A 20,598-nucleotide genomic window follows, 5' to 3' on the forward strand; every position below is an offset into this window, starting at 1 on the left:
ACCACCATCATGTTTCACAGATGGGATAAGGTTCTTATACTGGAATGCAGTGTTTTCCTTTCTCCAAACATAACGCTTCTCATTTAAACCAAAAGTTCTATTTTGGTCTCATCCATCCACAAAACATTTTTCCAATAGCCTTCTGGCTTGTCCATGTGATCTTTAGCAAACTGCAGACGAGCAGCAATGTTCTTTTTGGAGAGCAGTGGCTTTCTCCTTGCAACCCTGCCATGCACACCATTGTTGTTCAGTGTTCTCCTGATGGTGGACTCATGAACTTTAACATTTGCTAATGTGAGAGAGGCCTTCAGTTGCTTAGAAGTTACCCTGGGGTCCTTTGTGACCTCGCTGACTATTACACGCCTTGATCTTGGAGTGATCTTTGTTGGTTGACCACTCCTGGGGAGGGTAACAATGGTCTTGAATTTCCTCCATTTGTACACAATCTGTCTCACTGTGGATTGGTGGAGTCCAAACTCTTTAGAGATGGTTTTGTAACCTTTTCCAGCCTGATGGGCATCAACAACGCTTTTTCTGAGGTCCTCAGAAATCTCCTTTGTTCATGCCATGATACACTTCCACAAACATGTTGTGAAGATCAGACTTTGATAGATACCTGTTCTTTAAATAAAACAGGGTGCCCACTCACACCTGATTGTCATACCATTGATTGAAAACACCTGACTCTAATTTCACCTTCAAATTAACTGCTAATCCTAGAGGTTCACATACTTTTGCCACTCACAGATATGTAATCTTGGATCATTTTTCTCAATAAATAAATGACCAAGTATAGTATTTTGTCTCATTTGTTTAACTGGGTTCTCTTTATCTACTTTTTGTACTTGTGTGAAAATCTGACGATGTTTTAGCTCATATTTATGCCGAAATACAGAGAATTCTAAAGGGTTCACAAACTTTCAAGCACCACTGTGTGTGTCTGTATATATATATATATATATATATATATATATATATATATATATATATATACACACACAGACACACACATACAGTGCCTTGCAAAAGTATTCATCCCCCTCGGTGATTATCCTGTTTTGTTGCATTACAAGCTGGAATTAAAATGGATTTTTGGAGGGTTAGCACCATTTAATTAACACAACATGCCTACCACTTTAAAGGTGAAAATTGTTGTTTTATTGTGACACAAACAAGAATTAAGATGAAAAAAAAACAGAAATCTGGAGTGTGCATAAGTATTCCCCCCACCCCCACACTGCAAAAAGTAAAATCTAACCAAGATTAAATATCTTAAATCAAGACAAAATATGCTTGTTATTTGTCTGCCAAGATAATTCTCCTTTCCAGGCAGGTTTTGTGTAAGAGTATTACACTTTAAGCATTTTTTCCCTCAGTTATCTTAATAAGGTATTATAACTTGTTATTGAGATTTTATTACTGGTTATGAGTAAGTTCTGTCTTAAAATGAGAATTACCATAATTTCATCGGTGTTATATTAACCATGACAAGTTTGTCAAAGTCAGAATTTCTTATTTCAAGCATCTTATCCTTTCTTTTAATCTCTTAACACAAAACAGATAACTAAATTAAATGAATTGTTGTATTGTCAATCTGGCAACAAAAATAGGCTACAAAATGGATTGGTTTGTTGTTTTGATTTTGATTTATTTGGCGGTCTCAGTTGGTATAAACACTTACTTAAACAGAGCACACCAATATGCCCAGGTGAAATAGTCAAACTGTTGGTTGGAGGGCAAAGTATCTGCATGTTAAAGTGAGTAGTACAACTTTACTTGTTTTTAGTATAAATACACTAGTTTTAAGACATCTGTGGGGTTTCTAAAGCTAGATATATTTACTTGTTTTTAAAAATCTTGCCAAGTCAAATTTTCTTGTTCTGTTGGCAGATAATTTTGCTTATTTTAAGTAAAATATTCCTAATTTTATTACTTTTTTTTCTTGTTTTTGTAAGCCGGGTTTTTGCAGTGCAAAGTCAATATTTTATAGAGCCACCTTTTGCTACAATTCCAGCTGCAAGTCTCTTGGGGTATGTCTCTATTAGCTTGCCACATCTAGCCACTGGGATTTTTGCCCATTCCTCAAGGCAAAACTGCTCCAACTCCTTCAAGTTTAGATGGGTTGTGTTGGTGTACAGCAATCTTCAAGTTATGCCACTGCTTCTCAATTGGATTGAGGTCTGGGCTTTGATTAGGCCATTCCAAGACATTTAAATGTTTCCCTTTAAACCACTCCAGTGTGGCTTTAGCAGTATGTTTTGGGTCATTGTCCTACTGGAATGTGAACCTTCATCCCAGTCTCAAAACTCTGGCTGACTCAAACAGGTTTTCCTCCAGAATTGCCCTGTATTAAGTGCCATCCATTTTTCCTTCAGTCCTGACCAGCTTTCCTGTTCCTGCAGATGAAAAACATCCCCACAGCATGATGCTGCCACCACCATGCTTCATTGTAGGGATAGTGTTCTCAGGGTGTTGGGTTTGCGCCACACATGGCATTTCCCATGATGGCCAAAAAGTTCAATTTTTGTCTAATTTGACCAGAGAATCTTCTTCTATGCGTTTGGGGAGTCTACCACATGCTGTTGGGCAAACTCCAAACATGATTTTTAAGCAATTACTTTTTTCCTGGCCACTCTTCCATAAAGCCCCGCTCTGTGGAGTGTACAGCTTAAAGTGGTCCTATGGACAGATACTCCCATCTCCGCTGTAGATCTTTGCAGCTCCCTCAGTGTTATCGTTGGTGTCTTTGTTGCATCTCTGATTAATGCCCTCCTTGCCTGGTCTGTGAGTTTTGATGGGCAGCCTTCTTTTGTCAGGTTTGTAGTGGTGCCATATTCACTGCAAAAAAATTGAAAACTGAATTTGAGGACAAAATTACTTAATACTAGTGAAATTATCTTGCTGCATGGACAGATATTTTTACTTGATAAGACATCTTAGAATAAGTTGGTTGCAATCTAGAACTAGGTTTAATAATTTCGGAAATGCTAGATCGTTTCAACTATTTTCAAGATATTTTCACTTAGTAAGATATCATTTTTTTGCAGCGTTCTTTCCATTTTGCTATAATGGATTTAATGGTGCTCCCTGGGATATTCAAAGTTTGGGTTATTTTTTTATGACCCAACCATGATCTACACTTCTCCACAACTTTGTCTCTGACCTCTTTGGAGGCTCCTCAGTATTCATGCTGCTTGCTTAGTAGTGTTGCAGAGTCAGGGTCCTTCCAGAACAGGTTGATTTATACAGACATCATGTGACAGATCATGTGACACTTTGCTTGCACACAGGTGGATCTTAATCAACTAATTATATGATTTATGAAGTGAATTGTTTGGACCAGCTCTTATTTCGGGGTTTCATATGAAAGGGGGTGAATACTTATGTACACTGTAAAAAAAAATCTTGTCAAATTTACAGTGAAAAACTGGCAGCTGTGGTTGCCATTTTTTCACCGTAAAAAATACAGTGACACTGTATATAGCTTTACGGTAAGGTATATCAACACTTGTAAAAACAACAGTTTGAAAATGTTCAATTTTACAGGTATTCAATGTACAATAATCAGTACATAACTGTTAATTTTACGGATATTCATTGTACAATAAACAATGATGGTTACAAGCAGTGATCTACTAGACAGATATATATATTTTTAGAATTTTTTGGGGCTTTTTTCACCTTTATTGGATAGGACAGTGCAGAGACAGGAAATGAGCTGGAAAGAGAGACGGGGAAATGACCTCAGGTCGGAATTGAACCCAGGTCCCCAGATTCATTGTATGACACCTTAGTTGACTGAGCCACAATGGTGGGCATGTTTTTGTTTTTTTAACAGGGCAATGATGTAATTTTAACCATCACATTCTGTTTTAGTCTTACAGTTTGTCTGTGTTTAAACTACAACAATTTGTAAATTATACAAAAAAATATGATCAATCCAACATATTCTTACTGTTAAATCAACAGTGGCATTTGGTTAGGAGTTTTACAGTATATTGATGTAAATTACACACTGCTTCATTGTTTTTGTATTTACAGTTTTTTTATGTCATGATTTTACATAAATTCACTGTTAATTCTACGGACATTTTTTACAGTGTACACTCCAGATTTCTGTTTTTTCATCTTATTGTTTGTGTCACAATAAAAAAAAGATAAACAATGCGCATCTTTAAAGTGGTAGGCATGTTGTGTAAATCAAATGGTGCTAACCCCCCAAAAATCTATTTTAATTCCAGCTTGTAATGCAACAAAACAGGACAAACAATACTTTTCCAAGGCACTGTGTGTGTGTGTGTGTGTGTGTGTGTGTGTGTGTGTGTGTGTGTGTGTGCGCATATATATATATATATATATATATATATATATATATATATATATATATATATATATATATAAAATGAGAGATAGAGAGTTTTTATTTATTTGTTGAAAATAATTTAAGCTACTTCACCAAAATGTGGATTGTTTCTCAGCCTTTTTACTAATCTTTTCTCAGGATGACAATCATTGTGGGGAACTAGTTAGTTAGTTAGTTAGTTAGTTAGTTAGTTAGTTAGTTAGTTAGTTAGTTAGTTAGTTAGTTAGTTAGTTAGTTAGTTAGTTAGTTAGTTAGTTAGTTAGTTAGTTGCCTAGCAAACTACAAAATGTTGTCGTGCGGGTTCAATTTGTATTTAAATTGGCCAAGTACAATGAGATTTACTGGGGTTGTCAGAAGGGTGGCCCCTTAACTACACCCATGGGCATAGTCCCTCTTGCCCACCTGCCAGCTCTGTTAGTTGTAATGCATCACAAGGTTGTAGGATGTAGTTAAAATTAAATAAATAAATAAATAAATAACTTGGCAATGTAGTGCAAGAGATTAAGAAGTCTTGAGGTACTGTATTGGAGCCTCATAGTATATTGTGTGTGTGTGAGAAAGTGATAGAAAGAACTGAAGAAAGCGTGATAACATCTGATGTAATAAAAGGAGCAGTTGACGAGTAAAAAAAAAGTATCTTGTTTTCCTTCACACACTCCAATAACATGGACCACTATATCAGCTTTCTACTTGCCTGTGGCCCATCAAAAGGCGTCAACACTGCCTCAGTGTGATTGCCAAGGACAAACCCATCTTATTCTTTGATGCAGCAACACTCTAGAGATAATATTTTGGAAGAATAGAAATATGTATTTTCTAAGAGTGTTTTTAGCTGCTCAAGATGCAGAACTAATTGGGTCCTGCATGATAAGAGTTACTGGCCATGTCCTTGCATATTCATTCTAAATGTAGAGAAAGTCCTCTTGGACAATCCAGAGGAAGACGGTGCATTGAATGTGTCCCTATAGATTTACTTTGGAATGTCTTTCACCTTCCTTCTTTTAAAAGTATATTGTCTCAGTTTTCTTGCAGCCTGTTTCAGTTCTAAACCCCATCTCCTTCAAGCCAGTTGTATGTCATGGTCATATTATCAGATCCCTGAGGAGCAGAAATCCATTCATGATATGTTGAATTATCCATTTAAATACACAGTATTTGTCAAATTAGGATATTACACTATTCCAGACTTCATGCATTAGCAAATAACATTTTATTGTCATGCCCATTTGTAAGTGTTGAGCTAATTAACTCAAATTATCTCATTCCCCAATATGCAATCTTGGTTTCTGCAACTCTCAGGTGTAGATAATTTCATCAGAGCCTTGCATACAAAATAGCCATTCAGAACTCTATGATCTATCCACATTTCTCTGACAAATGAATGAATGAACATTCAGCTCATCACAAGATCACAAGGACCACTGCTGTCTGAGCTCTTCTTTGGCTTATATATATATATATATATATATATATATATATATATATATATATATATATATATATAATTTTTTTTTTGAGACAAAAAAAATGTATATATAATTTTTTTTTTTTTTTTGTCTCAAATAGCTTTATCAGGGGCAGGTAATCGAGGGTACACACAGCTCCATGGTCTCATGATTGTTAGCGGCGTATGACGCCGACCTATTACACCAGTGTGGGAGAGCTGCTGGAAAATTGAAGCTGCTAAATAAATTTGTTCCTAAAGTGGGATTAGGCACACCATTTCACCATTTTAATAAGGCCAAATCAATGGAGCATCGCACCCACCTAAAATCCTTACTGGGTTTTGCCAGAACCATTACTTCAAACCTAAAATCCTCCAATGCATTAGTATAGCACCAGTGAGCCACAATCAGCAGCAGGGAAAGGACTTTAACACAAACAGACACCTTAGTAACATTGCACAAACTCTCTGGGCTCCCCTGTGCTGGATTTAGGGTGGATTATAGCCACCTTGTTTAGCCCGCCACTCTTATTTCATAGTAGCACAGATCTATGGATACACACCACAGGTATGCACAGCTAAGTCCAAACTGTTTGCCTTAATACATTTGGTTGCTTAGATGGAATTGCATTAAATGGAATGTCTTTAGAGATATTAACCAAGCAGAGAACTTTTAGATTGAGCAAATTAGTGTGTTCTTGCATGCTGTGTTAAGCGTCTCCTTTCCTGATGTGTTTAGAATGTTTAAAGGCAATCATTTCTGATGTAGAGGGGTTCTAACTTTTTGGTTTCTCTTACTTTCCCTTTTTATGACAGATGGCAGTTTCAGGGAAGATCGTCGCAATTTGACGTCACTGCTCGTGCAGCCAATATCAGTTAAGCTTGCCAAGGAGTTGCTCTCTGCACCCAGTGCTGAACACAGCCAACCCTGTACTCCTATGAAAATGGCATCGGGCTCAGGTAAGCATATATTATGTCCTTCACATATTTTAAAATTTTACAACTAAAGGTTCATAACACTTGCAGTTACATTATGATTTATATGTAAGGAATAAATGACTGGCTGATATAGTGTGGCCACCACAAAGGCTCTGTCCTGAAGACTTTCCTGTGGTGGAAAAATGAAAGCTATCCCTCCATAACTAAACATCTCCTTCCAGAAAGCTTCACCATATCAATGATTATGCATTTTACTTTGTCAAACAATGACAATTATTATTATTATTATTATTATTATTATTATTATTATTATGGGCAGCATGGTGGTGTAGTGGTTAGCACTGTTGCCTCACAGCAAGAAGGTTCTGGGTTCGAGCCCAGTGGCCAACAGGGGCCTTTCTGTGTGGAGTTTGCATGTTCTCCCCATGTCTGCATGGGTTTCCTCCGGGTGCTCCGGTTTCCCCACAGTCCAAAAACATGCGGTTAGTTTAACATGGGGAAGCCATGGCCTGAGGTGAGCAAGGCACCTAACCCACAACTGCTCTCCGGGCGCTGTAGCATAGCTGCCCACTGCTCTGTGTGTGTGTGTGTGTGTGTGTGTGTGTGTGTGTGTGTGTGTGTGTGTGTGTGTGTTCACTGCTTCAGATGGGTTAAATGCAGAGGTTAAATTTCACTGTGTGCTTAAGTCTGTGCTTGAGTGTACATGTGACAAATAAAGTCTTAATAATAATAATAATAATATAATATTATTATTATTACTACAACAAGCACACTAATATAAACCATAATCAATGTCACAGCTATGATTACTGTCATGCTGTTGCAGAAAATCCCATTAAAGTAAACTTTTCTAGTGAGGCATTGCTTGCACAAAGTTCAATTCTCTAGTGCCTTTCCTTAGAGCATCTATGAGTGTCCTTGCAGAATGCAGCTGGCTTTCACATAGTACATGAAATGGGCCCTTCAGAGGCACAGAAAGTCCATGCCCCTACCTCAAAGCACTGACCTCATGGTAAAATGCTTACTACTCCAGAGGTAGCTACGCTATTGCTTCAGGCAAAAGTGTCAGTTTTGGCCAGTTTTTCTGGGAATAAAGTCAGTGTGAGTCAGTCATGTTCACAAATATGTCAGAAAACACATCAAACTAACATACAGTAAATACATGTGTGAGAGTTATATTTAAATTAATCTTCTGTTTATTCACTCTTAGGGCCATATTTTGAGTTAGCTCAAGTCAACCATTTAAATTCACAAGATGCATTAATGCACATGCCAGAAACTGATCCACATTCATATTTATCCTAAATGAGTGCTCAGCGTGTTTATTTTGGATAACCCACTCAGATGATTGAAATTGCTTATGTGCAGTTCATACCTTCAGTGCTGCCAGTTTATTTACTGATTTATTTTTCTGTATAGTGCTCTTAGGACACAAGTTTTCAATAGCACCTACACTGCATTCTTTAAAAGAAGCACTTAACTTTAAACCCTTTGTATCGAGTAATAGAACAGTGGACAGAGAAAGCAGATTCGTTCCCCACAAATGCAATATGGTGTAGCATAAACTCAAGAGACAATTAAAAATAAAGAGGATGATATACAAGTGAGAAGATGGCAAATATTCCACTAAATCTTGTGGTAAACAAATATACTGAGAATATTCTGAGGTTCACTGTTATGAACAGTCTAGTTTTAGTGTGATTTCAGCAGTCTTTTATGTGAAGTCACAGTATGAGATCTCATCTCATCTCATTATCTCTAGCCGCTTTATCCTGCTCTACAGGGTCGCAGGCAAGCTGGAGCCTATCCCAGCTGACTACGGGCGAAAGGCGGGGTACACCCTGGACAAGTCGCCAGGTCATCACAGGGCTGACACATAGACACAGACAACCATTCACACTCACATTCACACCTACGGTCAATTTAGAGTCACCAGTTAACCTAACCTGCATGTCTTTGGACTGTGGGGGAAACCGGAGCACCCGGAGGAAACCCACGCGGACACGGGGAGAACATACAAACTCCACACAGAAAGGCCCTCGCCGGCCACGGGGCTCGAACCTGGACCTTCTTGCTGTGAGGCGACAGCGCTAACCACTACACCACCGTGCCGCCCAGTATGAGATGTAAAAAAAAAAAATGATCCCAATAACATCTTGACCAAATTCCATAACAGACTCCGTGTTATATTATTTGATGAAGATCCTCTAATGATAGACCTAAGATTAAAGAAAATTACTACTATTCATTACTAGTCACCAGTCATCACAATCTGGCCTTGGGGGAAAATGGGGTTGCATAAAAATATTTTTCAAGAAATATTTATCAGTGCAAGCTTAAGGTAACAAAGAATTGTATTATTCTGTGCATAAGCATGCTTCGTTTACATTTATTTCTATAGATGTCCTATGAGTTTCAAAGAATCCTATATAGTCCTTTTATTGGTGGTTTTTAGATTTCAAAATTTCTGATACTGCCAGTACTTTGCCACTTGATATCTTTGGCCACAAAGGCACTAAATTGGCTACTGGTGAGCCAATCACATTTTGTGTTTTAAGACCAACTAAACTCATGGCTAAAGGATTCCTTCACAATGTGCAATTTTTGTCTGTGACAGCAAATTGGGCCAAAAATGGTACAATGTAAAGCCAGCTTAAACTGACATATCTCCTGATTTGTTATCAATTTAGCAGTATGAAATTCACCAGCACTAATTGGCTGCCAGCCTGAAAAATAGCACTTGACACCCCAGTAGTACATTAGCCTAATAATCATAGAAGCAGGTCAGGTTTTTTTGCACAGTTATGATCTGCAGATCTGCACTGAGCACACAGCATCTGCACATATGTGGATACTGCTTCTTGCACTCTATTAAACATAATTAACAGATATAGAAATTGAAGCCTAGGTAGGAATGAAAAACGCAATTCACCATGACTGCTGTTGGGAGTTGCAACAGAAGTGTTAAGGATTTGTATTATTATTTGTTTCTGTAATGTCTTTCCTCAAATGGCAGTCTATAGTTTTGAGTGTATCTGTTTTGCCCAGAATATATATTTCATGGTGAAATGTTATTACAACAAATGCATGGTCAGAAGTGTGAATAACTGAGCACAATTAAATTACACCCCCCCCCCCCAAAAAAAAAAGCTATTTAAAAGGTTGTACAGTCTTGTAGTATCATCATTAGATATAATGAATTTAAAGAAAAAAAAAATCTCATTATATCCTATACAAAGGTTTTCCTTTTTTTTTTTTGTTGATACTATAATGAGTTATGAATGGTACCCATGTAGTAATGTATCATGTAAACACTTAACAGTAATAAATACTTAATAAATATTTCTAAATATTTCTATAAAGTTTACTACATTTTCATGAATAAGTAGATCAATGTCTAAATCAGGTTTGTTTTAGGACTATTTCTTACAAGCCCTGTATTGTTTGCATGAGCAGGTATGTCCAAACTTTTGACTGGTACTGTATATTTATGAGAGAGAGAGAGAGAGAGAGAGAGAGAGAGAGAGAGAGAGAGAGAGAGAGACTTACATAAACAGACATGTATGTCATTAAGGACATGTCATGGCAATCTTGGGCTTTCAGTGATTTTCTTTCAACTGTTCTTTTTCTGTGGCATAATGATTGCACAACAGACATCTTTAATTGACCAACCCAATAATTTAGTGCACAAGGTTTAATTTATTTTGGGTTTCATGAACTCAACACAGGGTCAATATTATACATATAGTGTCAATAATTTTTGGTTAAATGTCCCTTAGCAAGTTTCATCTTTTGGTAACCATCAACAAGCTTCTGGCAGAATTCTGGTTAGATATTTGATCTCTCTTATTGGCAGAATTGGTAGAGTTCAGTTAAATTTGTATTTCCTGGTACAAACCTGCCTTTTAAGCACAGTCCACATATCTTCAATAGGGTTGAGATCAGGACTTATTTTAAGCTTAATGTGAGCCTGCTTTATCCATTCCACAACCAGCTTTTTATGTGTGTTTGAGGTCACTGTGCTGCTGGAACACCCAGTTGTATCCAAGTTTCAACCATCCAGCTGGTGGGTTGAGGTTATGCTGAAGAATTCTGAGGTTATTCAATTCCATCCAGTTTGTACGATGCACCAGTTCCACTGGCAGCAAAATGGCTCCAAAGCATGATGCTAACAACACCATGCTGAAAAGTTGGTAGTGTTCCTCTTAACCTCTGGGCATTGTGGCGAAACAACTCAATTTTTGTCTTATCTGACCAGAAAACATTCTTCCAGAAGGCTTTTTCATTGTCATTGCGGTCAGCTGCAAACTTTAGCTTACTTGATGCTGTTGGTTTTGAAGCTGGGGCTTTCCTTTTCGGATGGCAGCCTCTCAGTCCATGGCAATATAAAGCTCACTTGATTGTAGACAGTATTCCAGCAGCTTCCAGTTCCTGGCAGGCCTGTATTTTGGGAGGCTGTATCCATGATCACTAATAGGAAGTAAAAAAGCCTTGGTCTTGGCAAGTTAAAAAACATCTTGGAACATTCAGCACCACTGAATTAACAATGTAAGTGGGCATATGCAAATTTTTTTACCTGGTATGTATAATTTTGACCATGTCTTGATTTCAGAAAACCCAAAATAAATTTAAACTTGTTTACAAAATTATTTTTTATTATTATTAAAAATGTATATTGTACAAACATTCTGCCCTCCAAAAAAGAACAGTGCAAAGAAATCAATGAAAGCCCAGTATTACCATGATATTCATGGTAACACTTTCTATGAATATGCATAATGACCTATGAACACATTCAGAACAATGTTATAATGCGTCCCTAAGGCATTATATAGATTGCTCTAATTGTTTGTGCTAAGGCATTACATCCATCCATCCATCCATCCATCCATCCATCCATCCATTATCTGTAGCCACGTATCCTGTACAGGGTTGCAGGCAAGCTACCCGTATAGCCTATCCCAGCTGACTATGGGTGAGAGGCGGGGTACACTAGGGTGGAGCTAATATTTAAAGTTATTAAATATGACCATCTTACCACTTAATTTTATATATATATATATATATATATATATATATATATATATATATATATATATATATATAATATTAACAAAAATGAAGAAATCTAACTAGTAGCTCAATCAGCATGAAGTTTGGCAGCCAAGCCACAAAGTCCGCCACAGTTAAGTACTGCTGTCATTAGAAGCATTATTCAATATAGGGCCTACAGTAATACTACACTGGAATGGATTGGGGCAGCATTAAATATGATCAGTTCATTAAGGGTTTATTGCAAAGTATACAGTGAAATGTACACTGTGCAATTGTTAATCATTTTAAAAACTGATCACAAACATTATGGAGCCAACCTATCTAGCTGATCCCATCCCACAGTGCTTGACAACATAAGCTGAAAATATGCTTAGGAAAAAAGCCTCTACTGGCCCTAGGTCTACCTATACCCATATTGAAGACATTTTTTGAGTACCTCTGAAGTCTGGATACAGAACTAGTGCATGGTAAATATGCCACATTGCTATAATTGTCAATTGTAGCAGTTCATAGGGGTGGAGCACAGAAAAGGCGGCAGGCCAGAACCAAGTTCCCCAAGAAAACTCTTTTTATTTAGTACTTTTCAGTAAAGTCACTCTCTCAGACACACACACACACACACACACACACAAGTCGTCAGGTCAGGGAGAGAGCCCCCTTCCTCTGCTCTCTCTCTCTCTCCTTATATAGGGCGTGGTCACTGGGGAAGACACACAAACACAGATTAACCAACATCAGGTGCAGTGATTCTGCCACTTACCTTCCCTGACTCCGCCCTCCGGTCACAGACCGATGCTTGACCACGCCCCCGCTGCCACATCAATGTATAAAAAAACTATTTTGTTGAACAATATTTTTTATTTACTTTATTGATAAAATATATCAAAAAGAAAGTACCAATAGGCTAAAAAAAAAAGCCTGTAGAATGGGTGCTTCTTTTGAATACATGTCTATGTGCAATTATCCGAGTATGTTTCCTGTTTTGTTAGTGCTATAACTTATTTCAAATACTATTTTGATGCAGTGAGTTTAATGTATAAAAATATTTGATATCTTTGAGCTTTGTAAAAAATTAAGATTTTATTGCAAATTTGCATAAAATGTGTTACCTTTGTAATCTTCAAGCTGATTGAGCTCCCATTAAAATTTAAGATATAATGCACAAACTTTTGTTAATATGTTTTTTAGTAGAAATGGAACATGTTTAGGGGGTAAGACCAAATAAAATGAATGAAAAACAATTTACTGTCATTTAAGCTCCACCCTAGGGTACACCTTGGACAAGTCGCCAGGTCATCGCAGGACTGACACATAGAGATAAACAACCATTCACATCTATGGGCAATTTAGAGCCACCAGTTAGCCTAACCTGCATGTCTTTTGACTGTGGGGGGAAACCGGAGCACCCGGAGAAAACCTTCACAGACATGGGGAGAACATGCAAACTCCACTCATGCCCCTTTTCCACCAAAGCAGTTCCAGGGCTGGTTCGGGGCCAGTGCTTAGTTTGGAACGGGTTTTCTGTTTCCACTGACAAAGAACTGGCTCTGGGGCCAGAAAAACCGGTTCCAGGCTAGCACCAACTCTCTGCTGGGCCAGAGGAAAGAACCGCTTACATCAGCGGGGGGGGGGCGGAGTTGTTAAGACCAACAACAATAACAAGACCATGAAAGATCACCATTTTTAAGCGATGAGAAGCAGCAGCTGTACAAACGTGAAGTCATCCATTATTATTATTGTTGTTGTTGTTGTTCCTGCTGCTGCTGCTTCCGTGTTGTTTTTGCTTCGATATTCGCGCCAAGGTTTATGCAAACGTAGCAACGGAACTGACGTATACAGTGACGTAATGACGTATACAGCGAAGTAACTGATGTATACAGCGATGTAATAACGTAGCTCCACGAGCTATGGAAAAGCAAACTGGTTCTCAGCTGGCTCGCAAGTTGAACGAGTTGTGAACCAGCACCGGCACTGGCTCCAAACCAGCCCTGGAACTGATTTGGTGGAAAAGGGGTAACAGAAAAGCCCTCACCAGCCACTGGGGTCGAACCCAGCACCTTGTTGTGAGGCGACAGCGCTAACCACTACACCACCATAAAGCATTACATTTTATAGGAATTCTAATAAGTATTTATAATTAACAATGCATCTCAAAATACGCAATACAGGTGCATCTCAAAAAATTAGAATATCATGAAAAAGTTATTTTTTCATGTCCCAACAGCTAGCCGCTGTGTCCGGGAATCAGGTCGTCGAGGCCCCTGCCTTCAACTGCCGCCCAATCCACACTGCACCAGTCCCCTACTGCTACCTCTGTGGGTGGTGAACCCACAGGAGGTCGGGCCCACGTCACCTCTTCGGGCTGAGCCCAGCCAGGCCCCATGGGCAAAGGCCCGGCCAGCAAGCACTCGCATACGAGCCCCAACCCCAGGCCTGGCTCCAGGGTGGGGCTCCGGCTGCGCCATACCGGGCAACGTCACGGTCCTTGATTGTTTCTCCATAAGGGTTTTGGTGAACTGCTCTTGGTCTGGCCTGTCACCTAGGACCTGTCTGCCTTGGGAAACCCTGACAGGGGCATAATGCCCCCAACAACATAGCTCCTAGGATAATTCAAGCACACAAACCCCTCCACCACAATAAGGTGGCAGTTCTAGGAGGGGGACGCAGTTCCCTGGACGCCTCCCTGGGGAGGTGTTCCAGGCATGTCCCCCTGGGAGGAGGCCCCGGGGAAGACCCAGGACATGCTGGAGGGACTATGTCTCTCGGCTGGCCTGGGAACGCCTCGGTGTTCTTCCCGAGGAGCTGGCCGAGGTGTCTGGGGAAAGGGAAGTTTGGGCTTCCATGCTTAGACTGCTGCCTCCGCGACCCGGCCCCGGATAAAGCGGAAGAAGACGAGACGAGATGAGTTATTTTTTCATAATTTAATTTGAAAATGTTAACCTTCATATTTTCTATATTCATTACATGACAAGTGAAATATTTCAAGCTTTTTTTTTATGCTTTTGGCTTACAGCTCATGGAAATCAGAAATCCAGTATCTCAAATTATTAGAATGTTTCCAAAGATCAATCAACAAAGGATTTACAAAACAGAAATGTTCAACTTCTGAAGAGTATGTTCATTTATACATGCAATACTTGGTTGGGGCTCCTTTACCATGAATTACTGCATCAATGCGGCATGGAGGCGATCAGCCTGTGGCACTGCTGAGGTGTTATTGAAACCCAGGTTGTTTTGATAGCGGTCTTCAGCTCATCTGTATTTTTGGGTCGAGTGTGTCTCATCTTCCTCTTGACAATATCTCATAGGTTCTCAGTCAAGCGAGTTGGCTGGTCAATCAAGAACAGTAATTTCATGGTCAGCAAACCATTTGGTAGTAGTTTTGGCACTGTGTGCAGGTGCTAACTTCTGTTGGAAAAGGAAATCAGCATCTCCATAAAGCTTACTAGCAGATGGAAGTATGAAGTGCTCTAAAGTCTCCTGGTAGATGGCTGTGTTGACTTTGGACTTGATAAAACAGTGGACCAACACCAGCAGATGACATGACACCCCAAATTGTCACAGACTGCAGAAACATCACACTAGACTTCAAACACCTTGAATTCTGTGTGTCTTCATTCTTCCTTCAGACTCTAGGACCTTGATTTCCAAAAGGAATACACAATTTACTTTCATCTGAAAAGAGGACTTTGGACCACTGAGTAACAGTCCAGTTCTTTCTCTCCTTTGTCCAGGTAAGGGGCTTCTGATGTTGCCTCTGGTTTAGGAGTGGCTTGATATTAGGAATGCCACAGTTGTAGCCCCTTTCCTGAAGACATCTGTGCATGGTGGCTCTTGATGCACCGACACCAGCCTCAGTCCACTTCTTGTAAAGCTCTCCAAAATTATTGAATTGACTTTTCTTGACAATTCTCTCAAGGCAGTGATCATCCCTGTTGCTTGTGCACCTTTTCCAGCCAGCCTTTTCAGCAATGACCTTCTGTGGCTTACCCTCCTTATGGAGGGTGTCAATGATCATCTTCTGGACAACTGTCAAGTCAGCAGTCTTCCTCATGATTGTGGTTGTGTGTACTGAACTAAACCGAGAGATACATAGTATTTATACTGTTTTACTCAAACTCTAAATGAAATATTCTAATAATTTGAATTATTTTGTGCTGTAGGCCATAATTATCAAAATTAAAAAAGAAAAATGCTTGAAACATTTTAGTGTATGTGTAATGAGTCTAGAATATATTAAATTTTCACTTTCTTAAATAACTGATGGAAAATATTGAACTTTATCATGATATTCTAAATTTTCTTTTTTTGAGACCCACTTGTATATACATTATAATACCAATACGAAAGAAACAGCCCCAGTTTGCTGAGTGCATTTTCTTCAGTTTTAGACTCACTGAAAAGTTATTTCAGAGGTTGTCAAGTTTTATATTGTGATGTTCTTATAATCCTTCTATCAAGGATTACCCTAGAGAAGAGAGAAAGGGGGAGGCAAATGATGGGACACATCTTCATCAGCAATGACAGAGTTAAGAAGAATCCTTCTTGTATGATTTCATTTGTTACTAAAAAACATCAAGGCAGATCTTGTCATGTACTATAGGTTTGGTATTGGTGTTGTGTTATAAATGCTACATTATGCTAATGAATAATGTAATAATTCACAACTAAAACAGCTAGAAAGTGTAATAGATTTTCAGAAATAACTACAATGAGTGTAATGCCTTATGAATGCATTATAACATGATATGAATGTGTTTATCGTTCATTATAAATATGATCTTCAGAGAAAGTGTAACCAAGAATGCCTCTGTTTATTTTGATGTCAGCAAGAATTTAGTTGACATAAAGGTGTGTTGTGACATTTTCCAGGCTGACATACTGGATGATTGCCATGGCAACTGACTTTCTAGTTCAATTTTATTTCTATTATGTCAGGGTCACATAATGTGAATGATGTGTCTTAGCCTGTCAAGTTAGGGATTAGACTGGAAAAAAGAACAGGTCACTTGACTCAATGTTGTGCACATTACTTTGTATAAAATGTAATTAAGTTTGATTTACATTGCTTGCTTGGCTTTGCAATAGGTTCATTGGTAGATTAACAATGCAAATGAACTGCACGAGCTACATGTAATTATCAGAGGCATAAACAATCTCTCCTATATCTGACAAACTTTTATTTTACTTTGTACTTTCTCTCTACATCAAGTCAGCTTTATTGTCATATATGCTATACATGCTCGACATACAGCACAGATGAAATTTCAGTCCTCTCTGACCCACAGTGCAAACAGGCAATGCAATAAATAAATAACAGAATAACTGAAATAAACAATATAAACAGTATAAACACTCTAGATAAGAAATGGACATAGGCTAAACACTCACAGGTGTGTGTGTGTGTGTGTGTGTGTGTGTGTGTGTGTGTGTGTGTGTATATATATATATATATATATATATATATATATATATATATATATATAAAATATATATATATTTTTTTTATATATATATATATATACAACCCCGATTCCAAAAAAGTTGGGACAAAGTACAAATTGTAAATAAAAACGGAATGCAATGATGTGGAAGTTTCAAAATTCCATATTTTATTCAGAATAGAACATAAATGACATATCAAATGTTTAAACTGAGAAAATGTATCATTTAAAGAGAAAAATTAGGTGATTTTAAATTTCATGACAACAACACATCTCAAAAAAGTTGGGACAAGGCTATGTTTACCACTGTGAGACATCCCCTTTTCTCTTTACAACAGTCTGTAAACGTCTGGGGACTGAGGAGACAAGTTGCTCAAGTTTAGGGATAGGAATGTTAACCCATTCTCGTCTAATGTAGGATTCTAGTTGCTCACCTGTCTTAGGTCTTTTTTGTCGTATCTTCCATTTTATGATGCGCCAAATGTTTTCTATGGGTGAAAGATCTGGACTTCAGGCTGGCCAGTTCAGTACCCAGACCCTTCTTCTACGCAGCCATGATGCTGTAATTGATGCAGTATGTGGTTTGGCATTGTCATGTTGGAAAATGCAAGGTCTTCCCTGAAAGAGACGTCGTCTGGATGGGAGCATATGTTGCTGTAGAACCTGGATATACCTTTCAGCATTGATGGTGTCTTTCCAGATGTGTAAGCTGCCCATGCCTCACACACTAATGCAACCCCATGCCATCAGAGATGCAGGCTTCTGAACTAAGCGCTGATAACAACTTGGGTCGTCCTTCTCCTCTTTAGTCCGAATGACACGGCGTCCCTGATTTCCATAAAGAACTTCAAATTTTGATTCGTCTGACCACAGAACAGTTTTCCACTTTGCCACAGTCCATTTTAAATGAGCTTTGGCCCAGAGAAGACGTCTGCGCTTCTGGATCATGTTTAGATACGGCTTCTTCTTTGAACTATAGAGTTCTAGCTGGCAACAGCGGATGGCACGGTGAATTGTGTTCACACATAATGTTCTCTGGAAATATTCCTGAGCCCATTTTGTGATTTCCAATACAGAAGCACGCCTGTATGTGATGCAGTGCCGTCTAAGGGCCCGAAGATCACGGGCACCCAGTATGGTTTTCCGGCCTTGACCCTTACGCACAGAGATTCTTCCAGATTCTCTGAATCTTTTGATGATATTATGCACTGTAGATGATGATATGTTCAAACTCTTTGCAATTTTACACTGTCGAACTCCTTTCTGATATTGCTCCACTATTTGTCGGTGCAGAATTAGGGGGATTGGTGATCCTCTTCCCATCTTTACTTCTGAGAGCCGCTGCCACTCCAAGATGCTCTTTTTATACCCAGTCATGTTAATGACCTATTGCCAATTGACCTAATGAGTTGCAATTTGGTCCTCCAGCTGTTCCTTTTTTGTACCTTTAACTTTTCCAGCCTCTTATTGCCCCTGTCCCAACTTTTTTGAGATGTGTTGCTGTCATGAAATTTCAAATGAGCCAATATTTGGCATGAAATTTCAAAATGTCTCACTTTTGACATTTGATATGTTGTCTATGTTCTATTGTGAATACAATATCAGTTTTTGAGATTTATAAATTATTGCATTCTGTTTTTATTTACAATTTGTACTTTGTCCCAACTTTTTTGGAATCGGGGTTGTATATATATATATATATATATATATACACACACACACACACACACACACACACACACCTAATATACCCCTCCTAGAACTGCCACCTTATTGTGGTGGAGGGGTTTGTGTGCTTGAATGATCCTAGGAGCTATGTTGTCGGGGGCATTATGCCCCTGTTAGGGTTTCCCAAGGCAGACAGGTCCTAGGTGACAGGCCAGACCAAGAGCAGTTCACCAAAAAACCCCTATGGAGAAAAAATCCAGGACCGTGACGTCGCCCGGTAGGACGCAGCCGGGGCCCCACCCTGGAGCCAGGCCCGGGGTTGGGGCTCGTATGCGAGCGCTTGGTGGCCGGGCCTTTGCCCATGGGGCCCGGCCGGGCTCAGCCCGAAGAGGTGACGTGGGCCCGACCTCCTGTGGGTTCACCACCCACAGAGGTAGCAGTAGGGGTTTGGTGCAGTGTGGATTGGGTGGCAGTCGAAGGCAGGGGCCTCGACGACCTGATCCCCGGACACAGCGACTGGCTGTTGGGACATGGAATGTCACTTCGCTGGGGGGGAAGGAGCCTGAGCTTGTGCGGGAGGTTGAGAGGTACCGGCTAGAGATAGTCGGGCTCACCTCCACGCACAGCTTGGGCTCTGGAACCCAGCTCCTCGAGAGGGGCTGGACTTTCCACTTCTCTGGAGTCGCCCGTGGTGAGCGGCGGCGGGCTGGTGTGGGCTTCCTTATAGCTCCCCAGCTCAGCCGCCATGTGTTGGAGTTTACCCCAGTGAACGAGAGGGTCGCCTCTCTGCGCCTTCGGATTGGGGAGAGGGCTCTTGCTGTTGTTTGTGCCTACGGGCCAAATAGCAGTATAGAGTATCCGGCCTTCTTGGAGTCCCTGGGAGAGGTACTGAGGGGTGCTCAGACTGGGGACTCCATTGTGCTACTGGGGGACTTCAATGCTCACGTGGGCGATGACAGTGACACCTGGAGGGGCGTGGTTGGGAGGAACGGCCTCCCCGATCTGAACCCGAGTGGTGTTTTGTTATTGGACTTCTGTGCTAGTCACAGTTTGTCCATAACGAACACCATGTTCGAGCATAGGGGTGTCCATAAGTGCACGTGGCACCAGGACACCTTAGGTCGGAGGTCGATGATCGACTTTGTAGTCGTGTCATCTGATCTCCGACCCTATGTCTTGGACACTCGGGTGAAGAGAGGGGCTGAGTTGTCAACTGATCACCACCTGGTGGTGAGTTGGATCCGCTGGCGGAGGAGGAAGCTGGACAGACCTGGCAGGCCCAAACGTATGGTGAGGGTCTGCTGGGAACGTCTGGCCGAGCACTCTGTTGGGGAGGTCTTTAACTCCCACCTCCGGGAGAGCTTTTCCCAGCTTCCGAGGGAGGCGGGGGACATTGAGTCTGAGTGGACCATGTTCTCTACCTCCATTGTGGATGCAGCTGTTCGGAGCTGTGGCCGCAAGGTCTCCGGTGCCTGTCGTGGCGGCAATCCCCGAACCCGGTGGTGGACACCGGAAGTAAGGGATGCCGTCAAGCTGAAGAAGGAGTCCTATCGGGCCATGTTGACCTCCGGGAGTCCTGAGGCAGCCGACGGGTATCGGCAGGCCAGGCGTGCTGCAGCTCGGGCAGTTGCGGAGGCAAAAACTCGGAACTGGGAGGAGTTCGGGGAGGCCATGGAGAAGGACTA

General features: G+C 40.2%; 1 protein-coding gene across 2 annotated transcripts in view; it reads left to right on the forward strand.

The window, feature by feature from the left end:
- Window positions 1–20,598, forward strand: part of LOC132899553 (inactive N-acetylated-alpha-linked acidic dipeptidase-like protein 2) — a 711,964-nt gene that overhangs the window by 443,206 nt on the left and 248,160 nt on the right. For both annotated transcript variants that reach the window (XM_060941545.1, XM_060941546.1), the window contains exon 6: window positions 6,624–6,767. In XM_060941545.1, coding sequence (XP_060797528.1) covers window positions 6,624–6,767 — 144 coding nt within the window. The remainder of the gene's footprint in view (window positions 1–6,623; window positions 6,768–20,598) is intronic.

The sequence above is a fragment of the Neoarius graeffei genome, chromosome 15, assembly GCF_027579695.1.
Source record: "Neoarius graeffei isolate fNeoGra1 chromosome 15, fNeoGra1.pri, whole genome shotgun sequence".
Taxonomy (NCBI): Eukaryota; Metazoa; Chordata; class Actinopteri; order Siluriformes; family Ariidae; genus Neoarius; species Neoarius graeffei.